This window comes from Onychostoma macrolepis, chromosome 04 (assembly GCF_012432095.1).
Source record: "Onychostoma macrolepis isolate SWU-2019 chromosome 04, ASM1243209v1, whole genome shotgun sequence".
Classification (NCBI taxonomy): domain Eukaryota; kingdom Metazoa; phylum Chordata; class Actinopteri; order Cypriniformes; family Cyprinidae; genus Onychostoma; species Onychostoma macrolepis.
Window position 1 is genome coordinate 32,420,010 of NC_081158.1, and position 16,420 is coordinate 32,436,429.

General features: G+C 35.2%; 1 protein-coding gene across 3 annotated transcripts in view; it reads right to left on the reverse strand.

The window, feature by feature from the left end:
• Positions 1-4,417: 4,417 nt before the first annotated feature.
• Positions 4,418-16,420, reverse strand: part of grm8a (glutamate receptor, metabotropic 8a) — a 207,299-nt gene continuing 195,296 nt past the window's right edge. For all 3 annotated transcript variants that reach the window (XM_058773694.1, XM_058773695.1, XM_058773696.1), the window contains 2 exons: positions 7,607-7,853; positions 4,418-5,096 (listed from right to left, as the gene is read on the reverse strand). In XM_058773694.1, coding sequence (XP_058629677.1) covers positions 5,047-5,096; positions 7,607-7,853 — 297 coding nt within the window. In that variant the 3' untranslated portion in view covers positions 4,418-5,046. The remainder of the gene's footprint in view (positions 5,097-7,606; positions 7,854-16,420) is intronic.

A 16,420-nucleotide genomic window follows, 5' to 3' on the forward strand; every position in this document is an offset into this window, starting at 1 on the left:
GCTTTGTTTAGAACTGGTTTGGACTGTTTTTGCTTGTAAATGGTGCTCGATCTGTGCATATTCCTCTCCTGATTCAGACATCATGACTTTTTCACTGGAGAAAGCAATATTATGGATTGTGGACAGACACAGTTTTTCCCTTACAAGACATTAATTGCTGGACTGGAGTGGTATGGTGTGGATTACTTGTGGATTATTGTGATGTTTTTATCAGCTGTTTAGACTCTCATTCTGACGGCACCCATTCACTACAAGGGATTCATTAAGTCATGTAATGCTAGATTTCTCCAATGGAGAATTTAGAATCAAAATTACTTTGATGTTTTGGGATAAAACAGTGAAATGTTCTATGAAAATATATGGTAACCTTCATCCACAGCACAAACAGACCATCTACTGAAAGCAAGCAGCAAAAAACAAACGACCTCATCTCAAAACATTAACACATGACCACCCATATATACACATCAACTCTTGTTGTTCAGCTTGGTTCTTCTAGTCACATGAGGTATAGGATTGATACTGTGATAAGAGTAAAACATCGAAAGTTCACCAAACCTTATGCTGCTCTTGGTGGTGTAGCACCTACCGCTCTGCAGATCCTTATATGAAGATGAGAGGGTGCAAGTTTTTTGCACCCAAACAGCAAACATGTAGCCCCTGTGAAAGCAGACCATGCACAGGAGCTCACATGCATGGTCTTAAAGGCACAGTAATATACAAATAATCTAAAGGTTCAAAGACATGGTGAAAAATGTAATGCAAAGAATGTAATTTTTAAGACACAACATTTATAATAATAAAAGTCACTGATGGTTTTCAGTGGTACGATTCTGCATCAGATACCATGTGTGTGTTCATATGCCGTTAAATCCCAAATGCTCCGATCTTAATTAACGAGATGAAACACCAGCAACGCTTCCGTCTCGATGGTATTCAGAGAGACAAAATGATTGACAGCTATGACATTTCTGACAGCACGCTCATCCCAAGTGTGGTGTTTTTCTAAACTCTTTGGAGCCATTCATATGTTCACTGTCTTGTACCGAAGCCAAGGGAAAGAAATCATAAAGCTGTGAAAAAAATAACAAAACAACAAGACTGAGCAGCATTACTACTTTTAAATACTATTAACACACTAGACTGACATTTTGTAAAGGAAGGCTACAAAAAGGGAAGTTTAAGGTTTTAGATTTGGTTCTATGTAAAAGAAATGGCAAAAATGATCTGCGCGTGAGAATAAACACATAATACGACACATTCTGTGCAGTATAAATGCTGCTGTAGACGGTTAAATAAATGCAAGCAAAAAATACCAATTACAATTGAATATGCAAATAAATAAAGGCCAATTAGAATTCACTATGCAAATATTAGAATGATGTAAATGGTCTTAAATATTTAAATCATTTTTAATCTATAAATAACTAAAGATACAACATACCTTTAAAATGAATTCATTCCTGAATATTCCTGAAAGACAGTATTAAGAAGGCAGTGTTTTGCATGGGCTTTTGCAGCTTGTCTCACTCATAAGTGCCTCTTTCATGCAGGTTCCCCGGAGAGATTACGTCTCATAAAACAACTGACAAAATATATCGTACGTTCATATTCAGATGCAATTGTGTTGCTATCTGGCAGCTGAAAGTCTGGAGATTAAACTTATTTCCCGCCTCATCCTCCTTTGGGGAAGGCCATTCTGGGTCCCGCAAACAATAATACGGCGCTTCTACTCAAAATTATTCTGTTTTTCACTGCTGCTAAATCTTATTAGGCAAAACTAACACACACAAAAATAGCTTTCCACGGGTCGGGAGAGACGCAAAGTTGAGGAAGAAAAACACAGAGAGGAAAAGATAAACTTATCTGAATTCACAGTTCTCTGCTTGGGAAAACATTTCTACTGGAATAGTTTTGAATCATGGATGTATTTAGAGTATCATAATGGCCTGGTTTTAGTGCACATGAGTTTTAGGATTAAAAAGCATGATTCTCATTAATTCATTGTTTTGCATCTGCTGTAATGCGCCAACAAAAAATGCAAGTGCTGTTCATGCAAAGCTTTCCAAAAAGGTAACTACTTAAACAACAAAAGTGGATGCAATTGACCTTTGGTTCAGATCAGTGTTGTTTTACTGTTACTGAGATACAATTACAGTTTTATATATGTATATATATATATATATATATATATATATATATATATTGAAATAGTTTTATGGTTTTCGGTTTCATTTTTGTAAACTTTTAGTAATTTTGTGTTTGTCATTTTTATAATTTTTTTCTTTTTTAAAATGTTATTTATTTTATTGATTAATTCATTTCTATCTATCTATCTATCTATCTATCTATCTATCTCTAACTATTCAAACTTCAAGTGTTTAAAACTTAAACTTCTTACTTCTTAAACTACTTCAAACTTTAAATAGTTTGTTCAAAAACATGCTCACCTAGTTTATAGTTTTAGTTATTTTGGTAGGCTACATAAAGTTAAAGTTGAAAACGAGAAATGTTGTCAATGTCTTGGCTTTTAAAACATTTTATTTTAACTTTTGTTTCTCTTTTGTAAGCCACTTTGGATAAAAGCATCTGCTAAATGTTGTTTTATTTTGATTTATTTGATTTATGGTTTTAGTTTACGATAATAACTCTGGTTTAGATCAAGCAGTCAAATCAAGTCTTGGAGAAAAACCAGAGGAGATCAAGGTCTAAAATCACAACAGCTGTTTGTCTGCCATGGCAACCGCAGATCCTTGTTGGTCCTTACCTGAGACACATCTGCCTCTGTGCCTTCCGACCGACATATCGAAGAGCAGGCGAGGCAGACAGAAGGGGAGAGAGATTGGATGCTCTCGCAAGCACGTTTGTACTGGGGGCAAAGTAATTGAATTAGCTCGGTGGAGATAGCGGGGATTAGCGCTTCAGAAGCGATCGGGTCCGCGGCGCGAGTCGCGCTCAACATCTGCTCCGTCAGTCCACAGAAGCGGGAGGCGCTCGAGCCATAGGCGCTATGCTGTCAGTCAGGACTCAAGGTCGGTTCACCCAGAACATATCCTCACTGCTGGATATACTGTATGCAGACACAGACCGGCGTACCTGGAAAAACAATCTTATAGTAGCCTACTCATTAAAGCTCTGTAAAGACAGAAAAGTTAAACAACGACCTCTTTTGAAGATTAGTATTTCATAATCAGGCCATTGTTTGATTGGCAATTGCCTTTGAACGTTTAACAAAATAAATCTAGGCTTTTAAATCATCCAGCACTTGAATCAATTCTTCCAAGACAAAAGAGTTAGTCATTTTAGCTGTACTTCCAATGTAATGCTTCAATGCAAATGCATGTTTGAGTGTAGGCCTATTATGCAAAAATGTCCATCCTTCAGGTCATTGTTCATGTGTTTTTTTGCTGTGAAATCTATACTAATTTTTACATGTAAGTTAAGATCATAAAACTAAGGACATATTAAGAGATATAGAGTGACAACTGATATTTATATGCACTTTAGGTAAGTAGTTTTTATAAAATTCTCATTGATTTACATTGCAAGCTATCAGAATTTCTTATTTTTGGCCATATAAATAACAGCATTGCACCAAATTTCATATTTGTTTGCTCAGTTTGAGCCTCAGAATAAAATTAAGATGCTTTTTCCTCCTCAAAGGTTAGTGGGATTACCAAATGATTTCTATCACACTAGTCTTATGTTTACGTGTATAATGTTTAAGTCTGAAGGCTATATTATTAAACGCGCAGTATAGCGTTTATAAAGTAAGGGATCTTTGTAAGGGTTTCTTTTCATTTACGTTACTTTTCAAGTTGTTCATAATCACTGGATGAAAAATCAATTTTACAGGAATTGCACAAATAACTATTTCTGGCAGATGAAATAAGTACACTGTAAAATTATTTTCTGACTCTAAAAATAAAAGATTATTTCAGTCGTTCTGCTTGGGGGGGAAAAAAATAAATAAATTGATGTTTAAGTCAATGCTGCCATTTCTTTGTAATTGTCTGCGAACTATACTAGCAATTTTTGAGTGAAAATTGTTTGTACACCAATATATTTTTTATTTTTTTCCCTCAGTGTAGAAATGGCTTTTTAAGATTTATTCCTTGGCCCACAAATCCCAATTCCCTGATATTTTCAGGTCTTCCATGACCGTGTTAATTTTGCCCTCTGCAATGCCTTGCTCAAGAAACTTTAATTAGAAACACTGTAAACAAGAGAGGTATTTTTCTGTGGTGATAGAGCCCATTAAGAACCTTAAAAATACCCAAACTAACTGGGTTTATATGGGATGCAAAGCTGCAAAACAGAATTTGAGTTTTGGCCTCTGGTGGCGACTGAATATGAATGAAAGCAATGATAAAATGAAAAACAAATCTCACTGTCAAATACACATCTAACAACGCTACACATTTGCAAAACATTCCTTTATTATAAATAAATCTTCTTCATTTTTTTGGTATAAAAACTAGCATGCTTCAACCATGGCATTTTACAGCTTCACAACCCCGCAGTTACGGTTCAATCAGCCAATACAAGACACATCATCTCAGAATGCAGGTTTCTGACAAAGTGGGACAAGAATGAAAAAATCTGCACGACCACAAAAATACAATAACAACAAACATAGTTTGACTCTGGTAGTTTTCATATATTTTCTCTTTTTTTACATCCACATTTCCAAAGTTTACCGTGAACGTCTCCATCTGCAGAATGTTTACACGATTATTTGTGGAAAGTTATTATTTGTATGACTGCAAGCCTGCACCTTCAGTTTTGTGAGTGTGTGCGTGTTCACGTGTGTTCATGGCAGGATCGGTAGCTCTTGAACGCAGGATAGCAGTCTCACTGGAAGGTCCCATAAGTCTGTTTGTCTTCCAGGATGCTGCAGGTTTTAGATTGATGCAGAACGATATAAAAATCTCATGCTCAGATGCCCGTTCCAGGTCCATTTGCCTGTCAGCACATGTCACATGACAGACGTCCTGCTTCAGACAGGGCCCCGCCCTTGGCTCCGCCCACAGAGAGTGTCCCTCTTCAGATGGCATGATTGCTGTAGCTGACATATGTCGTCTTGGTGGAAGATGCTGCAGGAGGGGAAACACATTAGAGAATCACATTCGCCCTCACTCGACTGCATGTGCAGTATTTGTGCAAGTCAAGCATCATTTTATGGTCACTGCTCATAAAAATCTTCCGAAAAGGGGTTTTCGCAGGGATTCTATAGAAGAACCATTTTTGGTTCCCCAAATAATCTTTCAGTAAGCAAAAAACACATTTTTTCTTAATATAGAAAATCTTTTTCCACCATAAAGAAACTTTTGCACAATTAAAAGCTATCGTGGATGATAAACATTCTTTTAAAGAACATCTATAAAACACCTATAAAGAACCTAATAGCGATACATTTTATCTTTTGTTACAAATTTGACCTATGCTTCCATCTTACTTCTGAAGAAATTAACAAAAATATTGTGATGAACTAGTGAGATCCTGAAGGTTAATGTGTGTCACTCAAAGAAACAGAAAAATCTGTTAAAGCTAGTCTAGTTGGGCTTTCATTTAGTGTCTCACATTTTCATGGAAAAAAGTTTAAATTCAGCTGGTAGTGGTGCTTTCTTGGTGAATGAATCAGTGTTTTTGAACTAATCTTTTTGAGTAAACAAATCATTCGTAGAAGTAGCAAGAAGGCCAAGTATCAAACATTTAAAAGGCAAAGAAAAATCTTTTAAAAGTAGTCTAGTTAGTCGCCCATATTCTCATGCAAACAGGTTTAAATTTGGCTGGTAGTGGTGTTTTTCTGGTGAATGAATGAATCTTTTGAGTGAACAAACCTGTCGTGTGATCATTCTCCCTTTAATAAACACTTTTAAATAACTCTAAATAAGTTTGTAGATGAATTTTTTTAAGAATAATACGATTTTCTTGGGTTGCGAATGTCAGATCTGTTGAGTGAATAATTCAACGATTCATTCATAACACACAACCCAGCTAAGAGGGAACATTCTCAGAACTTTCACTAACATTCTCTCATTCTTCAAGTAATGTCAACAGACATTTAATGTGTTGAAAATGTTAGCACAAAAATAATATTTAAACATTGTTCATGGAACTTTTTTCATGAAACGTTTTAGTTGAACGTTTGTCTAAAGTTTTTAAGCGCTTCGCAATGTTTAAAAGAGAACATTTAAAAGTGAAGCTCCCATAATGTTTGCAACTGATAAAATAGAATGTTGCCTTAATGTTTGCATAACGAAGAAAAATGTCAGAGAACATTCACAAATTATGTTTTTATACATTAATAGGAACATTTGCAACACCTTCTTAGAACATATTTTTTTATTAGCGGGGTGTTTATTCATTGGCTTAGCAATGAAACCTGCATTTAATCTTTTTGATGAACAGGTTTATAAGAGTCACTGCAATGATTCAAAATCTCTACCACTACTGGTTGAGGGCATTTTCGTTCCCTCCTCCAAATCCTTTCTTCTTAAATCTTTACTAAATAAAAGTATCACAAAGGCCAAGAATTAAATAAAAACTTGTCTAATTTAGTCAGCAAAAGTTTTGGGTGGTCTTGATACTGATACATGAGTTACACTTTAATGTTTCATAAGGCAAAGCATCACCCGCAGCACAGAACAAAGTAATTGGCTTGATGACTTAAAATGGGCTTATTTCCCCTCAAAGCTTTGGATCGCTTCTGAGTGATTAAATTTTCAACACTCCATAATCCTGTGCTTTGGAGAACAAAAAAAAAAAAAAAAAAAAGCTAGAAATTTATCAAACTGGCAAATAACGCAGCTAGTCGAATATGCTAATCAAACCGCGAACATTGATGTCACATTTTACTTTGCCTGTCTACCTCCGGCAAACATCTCAGCAGGAAACTTTTGGTCTTACAACAAGTCTACCGTTTTGTACTAAACTGATGTTTTACATACAGCAGGAACATTTACTAAACATCTGGAGGAAAAAATGTAATGCTAACAGAGCAGAAATAGAGTGCAACAGTGACCGCAGCAGCCTTGGATTATCAAAGCATATTTCCTATTAATATTTCACATTAAAAAAAAGCTTTGAGGCTTAAACCCAACCACCTGGATCTGAGATGAATCATAGCATTCGATTCAAGGCAAAAAAAAAAAAATTGGAAAATGAGTGAATGAATGAATGAATTACTCATCCCGTAAAGCAATGGGAATGAATAAAATCTGTCTGTTTTTTTTTGTTTGTTTTTTTGTCTCTTTCCAATACAACTTCTTCTTAACATATTAACATATTAAGTACTAACACTTACCTATTCTAACTATTTAAAAAAAAAAAAAAAAAACCCTAGCTACGTGTACTGTGCTGGGCTAACTGAAACTTGTCATGGCACTTGTATACTGCTGCACTCTCGATGGTCTCATTGCTTCTATTGTTCTCATATTGTACGTCGCTTTGGATAAAAGCGTCTGCTAAATGATTAAATGTAAATGTAAATGTAAATTAAGTGGTCAAGGTTAAGTGTGTCTTGAAAGGTTTATATATGAAAAGTGCTAAAAATCACCAAGGGGATTTGCACTATTTTGGTCGACTTGGCTGAAATACTCACTGTTGGTCTCCATGCTCTCACAAAGCTCGGTCTTCACTTCCCCGTTGGGCCGGTCGCTTCCCTTCTGTACGAGTTTTCCTGACATGGTGGCGGCAGTGACGATCGCTTTGAAGCTGCGCTTGCGTTTGGGCACGTTCTGCTCGGGGTGGAAGATGATGATGTAGACTTTGGGCATGTAGAGCATCCCCAGAGACACAGACGCGCTGAGGCTGAGAGAGATGGTGAGGGTGGTGGTCTGGATGTACATCTGGAAACACATCAGACGGGAACAGAGACAGAGGGAAAGTCAAGGTAAGTCAGAAGAACCACATCTGTACACTGTAAAAAAAAAAAGAAAGAAAGTTGAGCCAACTTAAAATTTTAAGGCAACTAGCTTCAGCTTATTTTTGTGGGAGATTCTCAAATTGTTGTTGTATAAACTTAAAACGACAAATTGAGAAAACTCAAAAATCTGCTGAAGCTGCTTGCCTAAAAATTTTAAGTTGGCTCAACTTTTTTTTTTTTTTTTTACAGTGTATGCAGTTCCTTCTCCAGAGTTTGAAGTCTCTCTAGCCATAATAATCAACTGTTTTAACTGTTTCTGGATCTTACTACACAATTTAAAACCTTCAGAACTGTACAACGGCAGCTCTTGTGAGGCCTAGTTAATGAATAATGTATACAATAAAGTCATCCAAAAAAAAAAAAAGAAAATAAAGAAATTATAGTTAATATTTAACAAATGCAATAATGCAATAATAACAACAATGCATAGTGACATTTAACAAAGAACAAAAAATGAGTTGACAAACGTGCCAGGAATACTTTTCACACTACAAATGACAAAAAATTTGATGTTACATTGCTTAAAATAATAAAATAGAAAAATGCATGCATGGTGACAATTTTCATGACAATTAAGTGCACAGCAAAATAATAAAATAAAATAAAAATATTTACTGAAACGTGAAAAATATATTTAAATGGTTGGAGTATTTGTAGTATTTGTTATACTGCCTTTAATAAATTATAATTTAAATGTGAAAAAAATAAACAAATTAATTTGTGCTGTAATACAAAAAAGTATGTGTTCATTTATTTCACAATATATCAAATCAATAAAATAAAATGGTTTATTTTATCAATAAATCCTCAATAAAAGTGTCAGAAATTAGAAGCTAAATATTTTCTACCCTAAGTCAATTTGACCCTGTGTATTAAACACACACATACACACAAACCAACAACATTCGATGCTCAAATAAAAAAAAAATATGTAGCGTAAAACAATTTTGACTCAAAAAAATGCTAGTAAATTTCACAAATAATCAGCATGAAAAATCATTTTTACAGTAAGTGTGTATTTGCTATTCACACTATCGTGCTATTCATGTTATCACATCTGGAGTTTGACAAGGTTTCACAGAAACCCTGAGACCTCCACACACACACACCAAGAATTCTTAGATGCTGGAAGCGTAATTAGCGGCTGATAAGGACACATGCTCACACTCAGAGACAGATTTACAACTTTCCTTAATTAGAATTTAAAAATGAAAGCACACACAACACACTCGGTCCTGTGAACACACACACACACACACACACACAGGCAAACAGAAGAAGAATCCTCAAAGGCTAAGCACTCATGTGTATCTTTGTCTCCAGCAGGAGGTAAAAATCACAGAGAACGATTGCTAGCAGATGGCGAGACACGCTTGAGTCCAAACCCACAGTGAAACCAGAGACAGATAATAGCAAGTGTGCTAATGTGGAAGTGTAATGAAAAGCATCGGTCAGAGAGCGGCTCCAGCCACCCGCTGATCCGTAACGGGACTGGACTGGACGGCATTGGTGGGTGTGCTAACGTGTTCAGAGCGGAGATCAGTGCGGTTTTGAAGACAATCCACTGGGGTAAATGCTTAGTGACATTTATAGAGCGAACAGAAACAGGCTGGAGGAGCGAGATCCTAAAATATGAGCTGCCAAACGCAAAGGAGACATGCTAAGTGTTCAGTCCACACTAGATAAGGCCTAATACAGAGAGTAAACCTACCTAGTGAGCTGCTAACTACAGTACATAGGGTGCGGCCTTATAAGTCAAATCAAATCAAATTAAATAACCACACAAATAAAGAAAATAAAAGAAAACTATTTATAAATAGAGGAAATTATATATGCTTTTAAAATCTAAAAATGCTCAAAGTTTTCTTTTAGGGGTATTTTTATGTTATACAGTATGTAAAATATATTTTTAAAAAAAATTAATACTTGAATTCATTAAGGATGCATAAAATGTATCAAAAGTGAGAGTAAAGCATTTATAATGATATAAAAGCTTTCTATTTCAAATAAATGCTGTTGTTGTATATTCATTAAATAATCCTGAAAAAAAAAGTATTACGGTTATCATAAAAATAATAACTGTTTTCAACATTGACAATGATAAATAAATATTGTTTGAGCAGCAAATCAGCATATTAGAATGGTTTCTGAAGGATCATGTGACACTGAAGACTGTACTGATGAGTAATATATTATATATTCAAATAGAAAACAGTCATTTTAAATTGTAATAATATTTCACAATTTTCCTTCTTTTACTGTGTTTTTGATCAAATAAATATAGCCTTGATGAGCATAAAAGTCACATTTCACCCCAAAATAAATAAATACCATTTTGGATAAACACATATCATTTCTAATTTTCTTTAAAGCTAAGTAAATGTGTTTATCATCCTGACACACACACACACACACACACACACAGAACAACTCAAACACTGAATCGGTTTCTATGGTCAGAAATTGCAGGTAATCACCTGAGACTGGCTCTGCGGATATCGATCCAAAGCGGTCTGACACAGATTGGAGATTTTCCACTAAAAGCTACATATAAGCTCAGTGTTAATTTGCCTCTAGATCAAAGAAATCACTTCAGACTAACAACCTTCCCGTTAATACCAGTCAGTGGAAACGCTGCTCATTATATATAATCACCAAACTTCTGAGTTCTCTCCAACTTCACAGCTATAGAATACTTGACAACTCTGATGCTATTTGCCATCATCTTCCACTCTGTGGGAATATAATGTATCGATCTGTGCGATTGTGCTGTATTACGACCAGAGGCTCTGGCAGAAATGCCACATATCAGTGGCTTATGCTTTTAGAACTTAATACTCCCATAAACCCTCAGGATCTAGACAGAACTTTAAAAACACATAGTCACTGAACCAGAGAGACTTTACAGCAATACAAGTTTATTTCTGATCTTTTTTTCATTTTCATTTTAGTTAAGTTTTAGTATTTTTATATTTATTTTTTTAATATATATTTTTTAATGTAATAACCCTGAGATCCTCTTTTTTTTTTTTTTTAAACAAAACAATAAGTAGTGTTCAAAATGAACGTTTATTGAAGTTTTATCATGTCTTCAAAATGAACCATTTTATATCATACAATGTTTTATAAAATTTTACTGATGGATTGATTTTAATTCCTTCAATTAAATATATTACATTTATTTTTTTTAACAAAGGTTGATTCATACTGTGTTCTCAACTATTATAGTTAGCCATAATAACCGTGATTTCTTAAAAATGATTGTTTTAAATAAAAATAATAGAAATAATGTTCAAAATGAATATTTAAACATATGAAATGATTTATTTATTAAAGTTTTAATATCTGTGGTGTCACAGTAGATCATATCTTCAAAATGAACCAGTTTTATATCTAACAATGTTTTATTTATCAAATTGTAAGTATTTATTACATTTCATCCAGTATTAATCATTATTTGTTCTCAACCATGACTTCATGACTGTCCATAAATTTGATTCCTCATGATATGTCGAACCCAGCGGTTGGGTTAAACATTTAACCCAACCGCTGGGTCAAAAGAACCCAATCGTTTGTCCATATTTTACTCAATGGTGGGCTGTATTTAACCAAGCTCTAAAAGTTAGAACAATAATGGAAAATCTCTGCTAAATAGGAGGTTAAATCAAATCTCAAAAGGTTTTTAAAACATTTTTCCAGCGGGTTTAGTAGAATCAGCCATATATAAAATCACAGGAATAATTCAAACTAAAATCACACCAGGACGTTGTGAACCTCTGAAGTACTGCAGTAACAGAGACTGAGTGGATATGACTGAATGAATGAACGCCATCACGCCGAGCACTTCATCACATGTTGATTACACAGAGCATATAGAGCTGTATTTAAAGTCTAAATTACACTTCTCCTTAATGCATTTCAGAGCCAGAGCCAAACAAAATGGTGTAACTACTGTGTATTCAATTAACACTGCAGGTATCCTGATATATACACATTTTCACACATGATCAGAGCTGTAAGTGAGGAAGAGAACTGTCCACTAGATCATACACACATTGCTGTCTATATACACTCTAAAAAAATGGTGCTATATAGCACTAAAAGTGGTTCTTGGCTCATAATCATGGGGGAACCACTTTTGGTGCTATATAGAAGAACCATACAGGAGCTTAACAGGTTCTGTATATGGTAGCGGTGCTATATAGCCCCTATGATTACGAGCCAAAGAACCACTTTTAGTGCTATATAGCACCATTTTTTTTTTTTTTAGAGTGAGTGATTGATTTGGAACAGAGTTTGCAACTGGCGTTTTGTATTATAATAACAGTACTATCTGTTCGCCCCAAAATGCAACAAAAACAAATTCTCAAACATATAAAACATCTTTTTTTTCTTTCTTTTTTTTTTTATTAAATTGTATATATACAACCAGAGGGAATCATAATCTTTAATCAAAATATAATAATTTACTTAATTATTTTACATACTTTATTTTACAGTGTCCTTGTTATATGTTAAGCGTACTACAGTAATAACAGTAAATTATGTATAATAATAATTTTAAAATAATTTTAAAAAACATAACATTATTGTGTGATGAAATATACATGCTGTACACACACACACACACACACACACACACACACAGTATACTGTAGGTCCATATATATTTGGACACAGGCACAATTTTTATTATTTTAGCTGCTGACCAAGATATACTCAAGATATAGTTATATAATGAATATGGGCTTAAAGTGCACACTCTGAGCTTTAATTTGACGGTAAAGAATTACAGCTCTTTATTTATCCCTCGCCCCATTTTTCAACGGACCAAGTAATTGGACAATTGACTCAAAAGCTGTTTCATGGACCGATGTGGGCTATTCCTTCGTTATTTCTACATCAATTAAGCAGGTAAAAGGTCTGGAGTTGATTCTAAGTGCATGCCATTTGGATTTGGAAGCTGCTGCTGTGAACCCACATCATATAACATGCTCTGATATTAAGAACAAGAATGTGTATAAAACCGTTATATTTTCTTAAAAATGACATCTAGATAGGCATCTCTTTAGCTTTTGGATCAGAGCTTGTGTGTTATGATTATTGGTGAGGAGGTCTTGTTGCCTTATTGCTGATCTGTTTCCTTTCCGCCCACCCAAATAGAACGACGGATCACAATAAAATCTGAATTACTGTTGCCGCATGATCCGATAGCGAAGCCACGCACACACAGAGCTCACGTTGTGCTCTGTCTCCAGAAACAACCTGCACGGTGTCAGTCATTCCTCTGCCTGCCAATTCCCCTGGTGTTTCATGAAGCCTCTCAATGCCCCTGTGTCACTCTTAATTAGTTTTGAAGAATCCTCGTACAGAAGCAGCCAGCAGACTATCAGCCTGGACTTTTAATAGTTCTCCGTTTCCAAAGCCTGCGGCTCACAGAATTCATTTGAACAGGTTTGTAAAGGCTATTTCTCAGGTGACGGCACATGTTATTTTCTGGGCCAGAGAGCACAACCACATGTGAATGTGTTGGAGGGTGGGCAAATGGGGAGTTTGGGATAGGAAATGTAAAATTAATTCAAAAACAGATACAGAACTACAGTATTCCTCACTTTCTGCCCAAAATTATATATTTCACTCAACAGGCCATGCAACTCACCTGAGTGTAATCCAACTTATACTAAAAATGAACCATAAAAAAAGCATTCAATAAAAAAATAAATAAATAAAAAAAAATAGATTAACTAAAACTAATAAATAAAAATGAATAAAAACTATATAGACAAATTAAAATGTCAAAACACTAATACTTTAACTAAAATTAAAGTGAAAACAGAAAATATAAAAATAAAATCTGATCCTAAATATGAACAAAAACCATAATAATATATTAAAAATAAAATATTTACATATTGAAAAAAAATAATTGCAGGCGAGCGCAGATTCTATTTCCCTCTCGTCCGCCAGAAAAATCTCATGCAGCAGTGAAAATGTCAGAGGGAGAGAGAAATAAGGCTTATGCGAGGTACCTTTAGATATCCCAAGACATTCAGTTGTTATATATCCATTCTTAAACCGCAAGATCAATCTTTTAGTTTATGCTGCTTTTGGTCGATGCTGAATAAAGCTTCTCTAAACATATTAGTAGCGCACCTTCCATCCAGTAAGCGCAATAAACTTTGTGCTTTGTTACAAGAAACCCAAACAGTAAATGTTTTGGCGCTTATTAACGTGGTGTGAGGCTGTATTTGCCTACAGTAGTTAAAGCAGCGCTACTGGTTTATTACAAGTTATGGCGCAAAATAAACAGGAATGTTCATCAGAGGGTATGTTGAAAGATGCAGTGCATCTTACTGTATTTGATATTTATACAATACCTCCAGTGACGGCGTTACACCGGGGCTTTGGGGGGATGGGGGGGGCTATAGCCCCGTCAGAATTTTGAATAGCCCCGGTTGAATAGCCCCCATCCCCCCCTCCCATTAAAACAGTAGGTAGTACAATTCGACAACGAAAAATGCTACCTGTCAAATTATGATTTATTAATGTCTACACCTACCACAACCCTAAACCTACCCTTACAGAAATGCAAATACAGTATACAGTACAATTATGTGTTACATTCGCGGTTGTGGCTAGAAGGGATACAGCTACCGGAAACCAACAATAAATAATTTTTTCTACCCATTAGATTGTGTTTTATTAATGTCTACACCTACCCCAACCCTAAACCTACCCATACAGTAATGCAGATACATTAAATATTGTTGTTCAGAATGAGAAAAAAGACGCAGTATTGATTTGCGCATGCACAGTAAGCCCTGGTAGGGAAATCTGACGGGTAGGACAGAATGTCAGGACACCTGGATACGCGGAATCACGCTGAATGACACAACAGATGCGCTGTCTCGGCTGCGCGACCCTAGTTCTCTCAGACAGCGCGCGATCAGTTCTCCTTGCGTCTGAATTGTCAAATACACACAGACAGTTGTCAAAATGTCCATTGTGACGACTATCTCACGTAAATACAGTCGGTTATGGCTTAAGTTAACGTAGACAGGTGGGCGAAAACCGGATGTGTGTCAGTATAGGCCTATTACATTCGTTTAATGTTGTAGTAGTGCTCGTTTAATGTTTAATTTAAGCGTAAAGTATGCACAGTTCTGATAATACATGCATCAGAATTGTTTTGATAATGCTGAGCGCATTGCTGTCCGGTTCACTTCTTTCACTTTTGCATGCAGGGACTGAAATGAACTTTTTCACTCACCAGCCAATTTGGCTACTAAATTTTTAAGTTACTGGCCATTCATAACTTATACTAGGAAAAAAAAAAAAAGGGAAAGGAAAAAAAACTGTGACTGTACGTGACAAAGTGACCGTTGCAAACTAATTAAGGTCTTCAGGATCGCTTGAAAATTAAAGGCAGGTGTGTTTGATTAGAGTTGGAGCTGAACTTTGCAGGACAGTGGAAGGCCAGGAGCAGGATTGGGCATCCCTGGCCTAGATAATAAGTTAGTAGTTAAATATATAGTAAGTAAAAAATGTGTATATTAAGTTTGGGGTATTATATTCATAATTGTAAGCATAATATTATATTAATGAACCAAATGACAGGGCTCCCTGTATAGGCTAGTTTATGGCATTATTTCATCTCCCCCCCGCCCCCATTTTTTTTTCCACTGAGAGATTTTTACATCAAGAAAAATTTACATGTACCTGAAATATTTACGAATGAATATCAAATCACACTGTGTGATACTGTATACTGTGACATTGTGATGTTTTCAGAGCAGTTATCATACCGTGAAAATATCATAAATATTAAATCTGCATAACTGATAAGCCCATGTATCTCGAAGCAGTAGAACCTTTGTTTTAACTGCACACGTGCACATATGTGTAACAAATTCATGGTTTTTATTTGAAACACAAACATTGTGTGACACAGCTGTTCAAGGGCAACCAAGTTAACTTTGTGTGAGCTGCTCACGGCATGCACAGGTACAAAAAATATTTTCTCTTTTTTTTTTTTTTTTTCAGCTGAATGTTTTCTTGGCAGCTGTAGTGGATTCATACTTTAACACCAGCATTAAAAAACACCGGCACCTTGACAACATCTGGTCACCATAAACAGGTGTGAGAGATTTCCTGCAGTCATTCATTTGAATAAATTAAAACCGGCAACTTTTTTCTTGCTCAGTTATGTCACTAAAGTCAAACTAGAGACCAACTCTGGAAAACACAGCGCTCAATTAAATCAAATTTCAGAGAAAAAGTCTGACATGATGTGGAAATAATGTTCATAACAGATTTGCATCAGAGTGGAAAAGCTCTCTAAACTGTTTGTGAATCTTTGTCGGAAGAAATTAACTTCACAGGAAAGTTCAACCACCACTTAAAACTTTTAAATCAACATGAAATTGCATTCATGACCCATTTAACATCAACTTGTTTTTAGAGAATATTATGCAAGTAAAAACATCTATA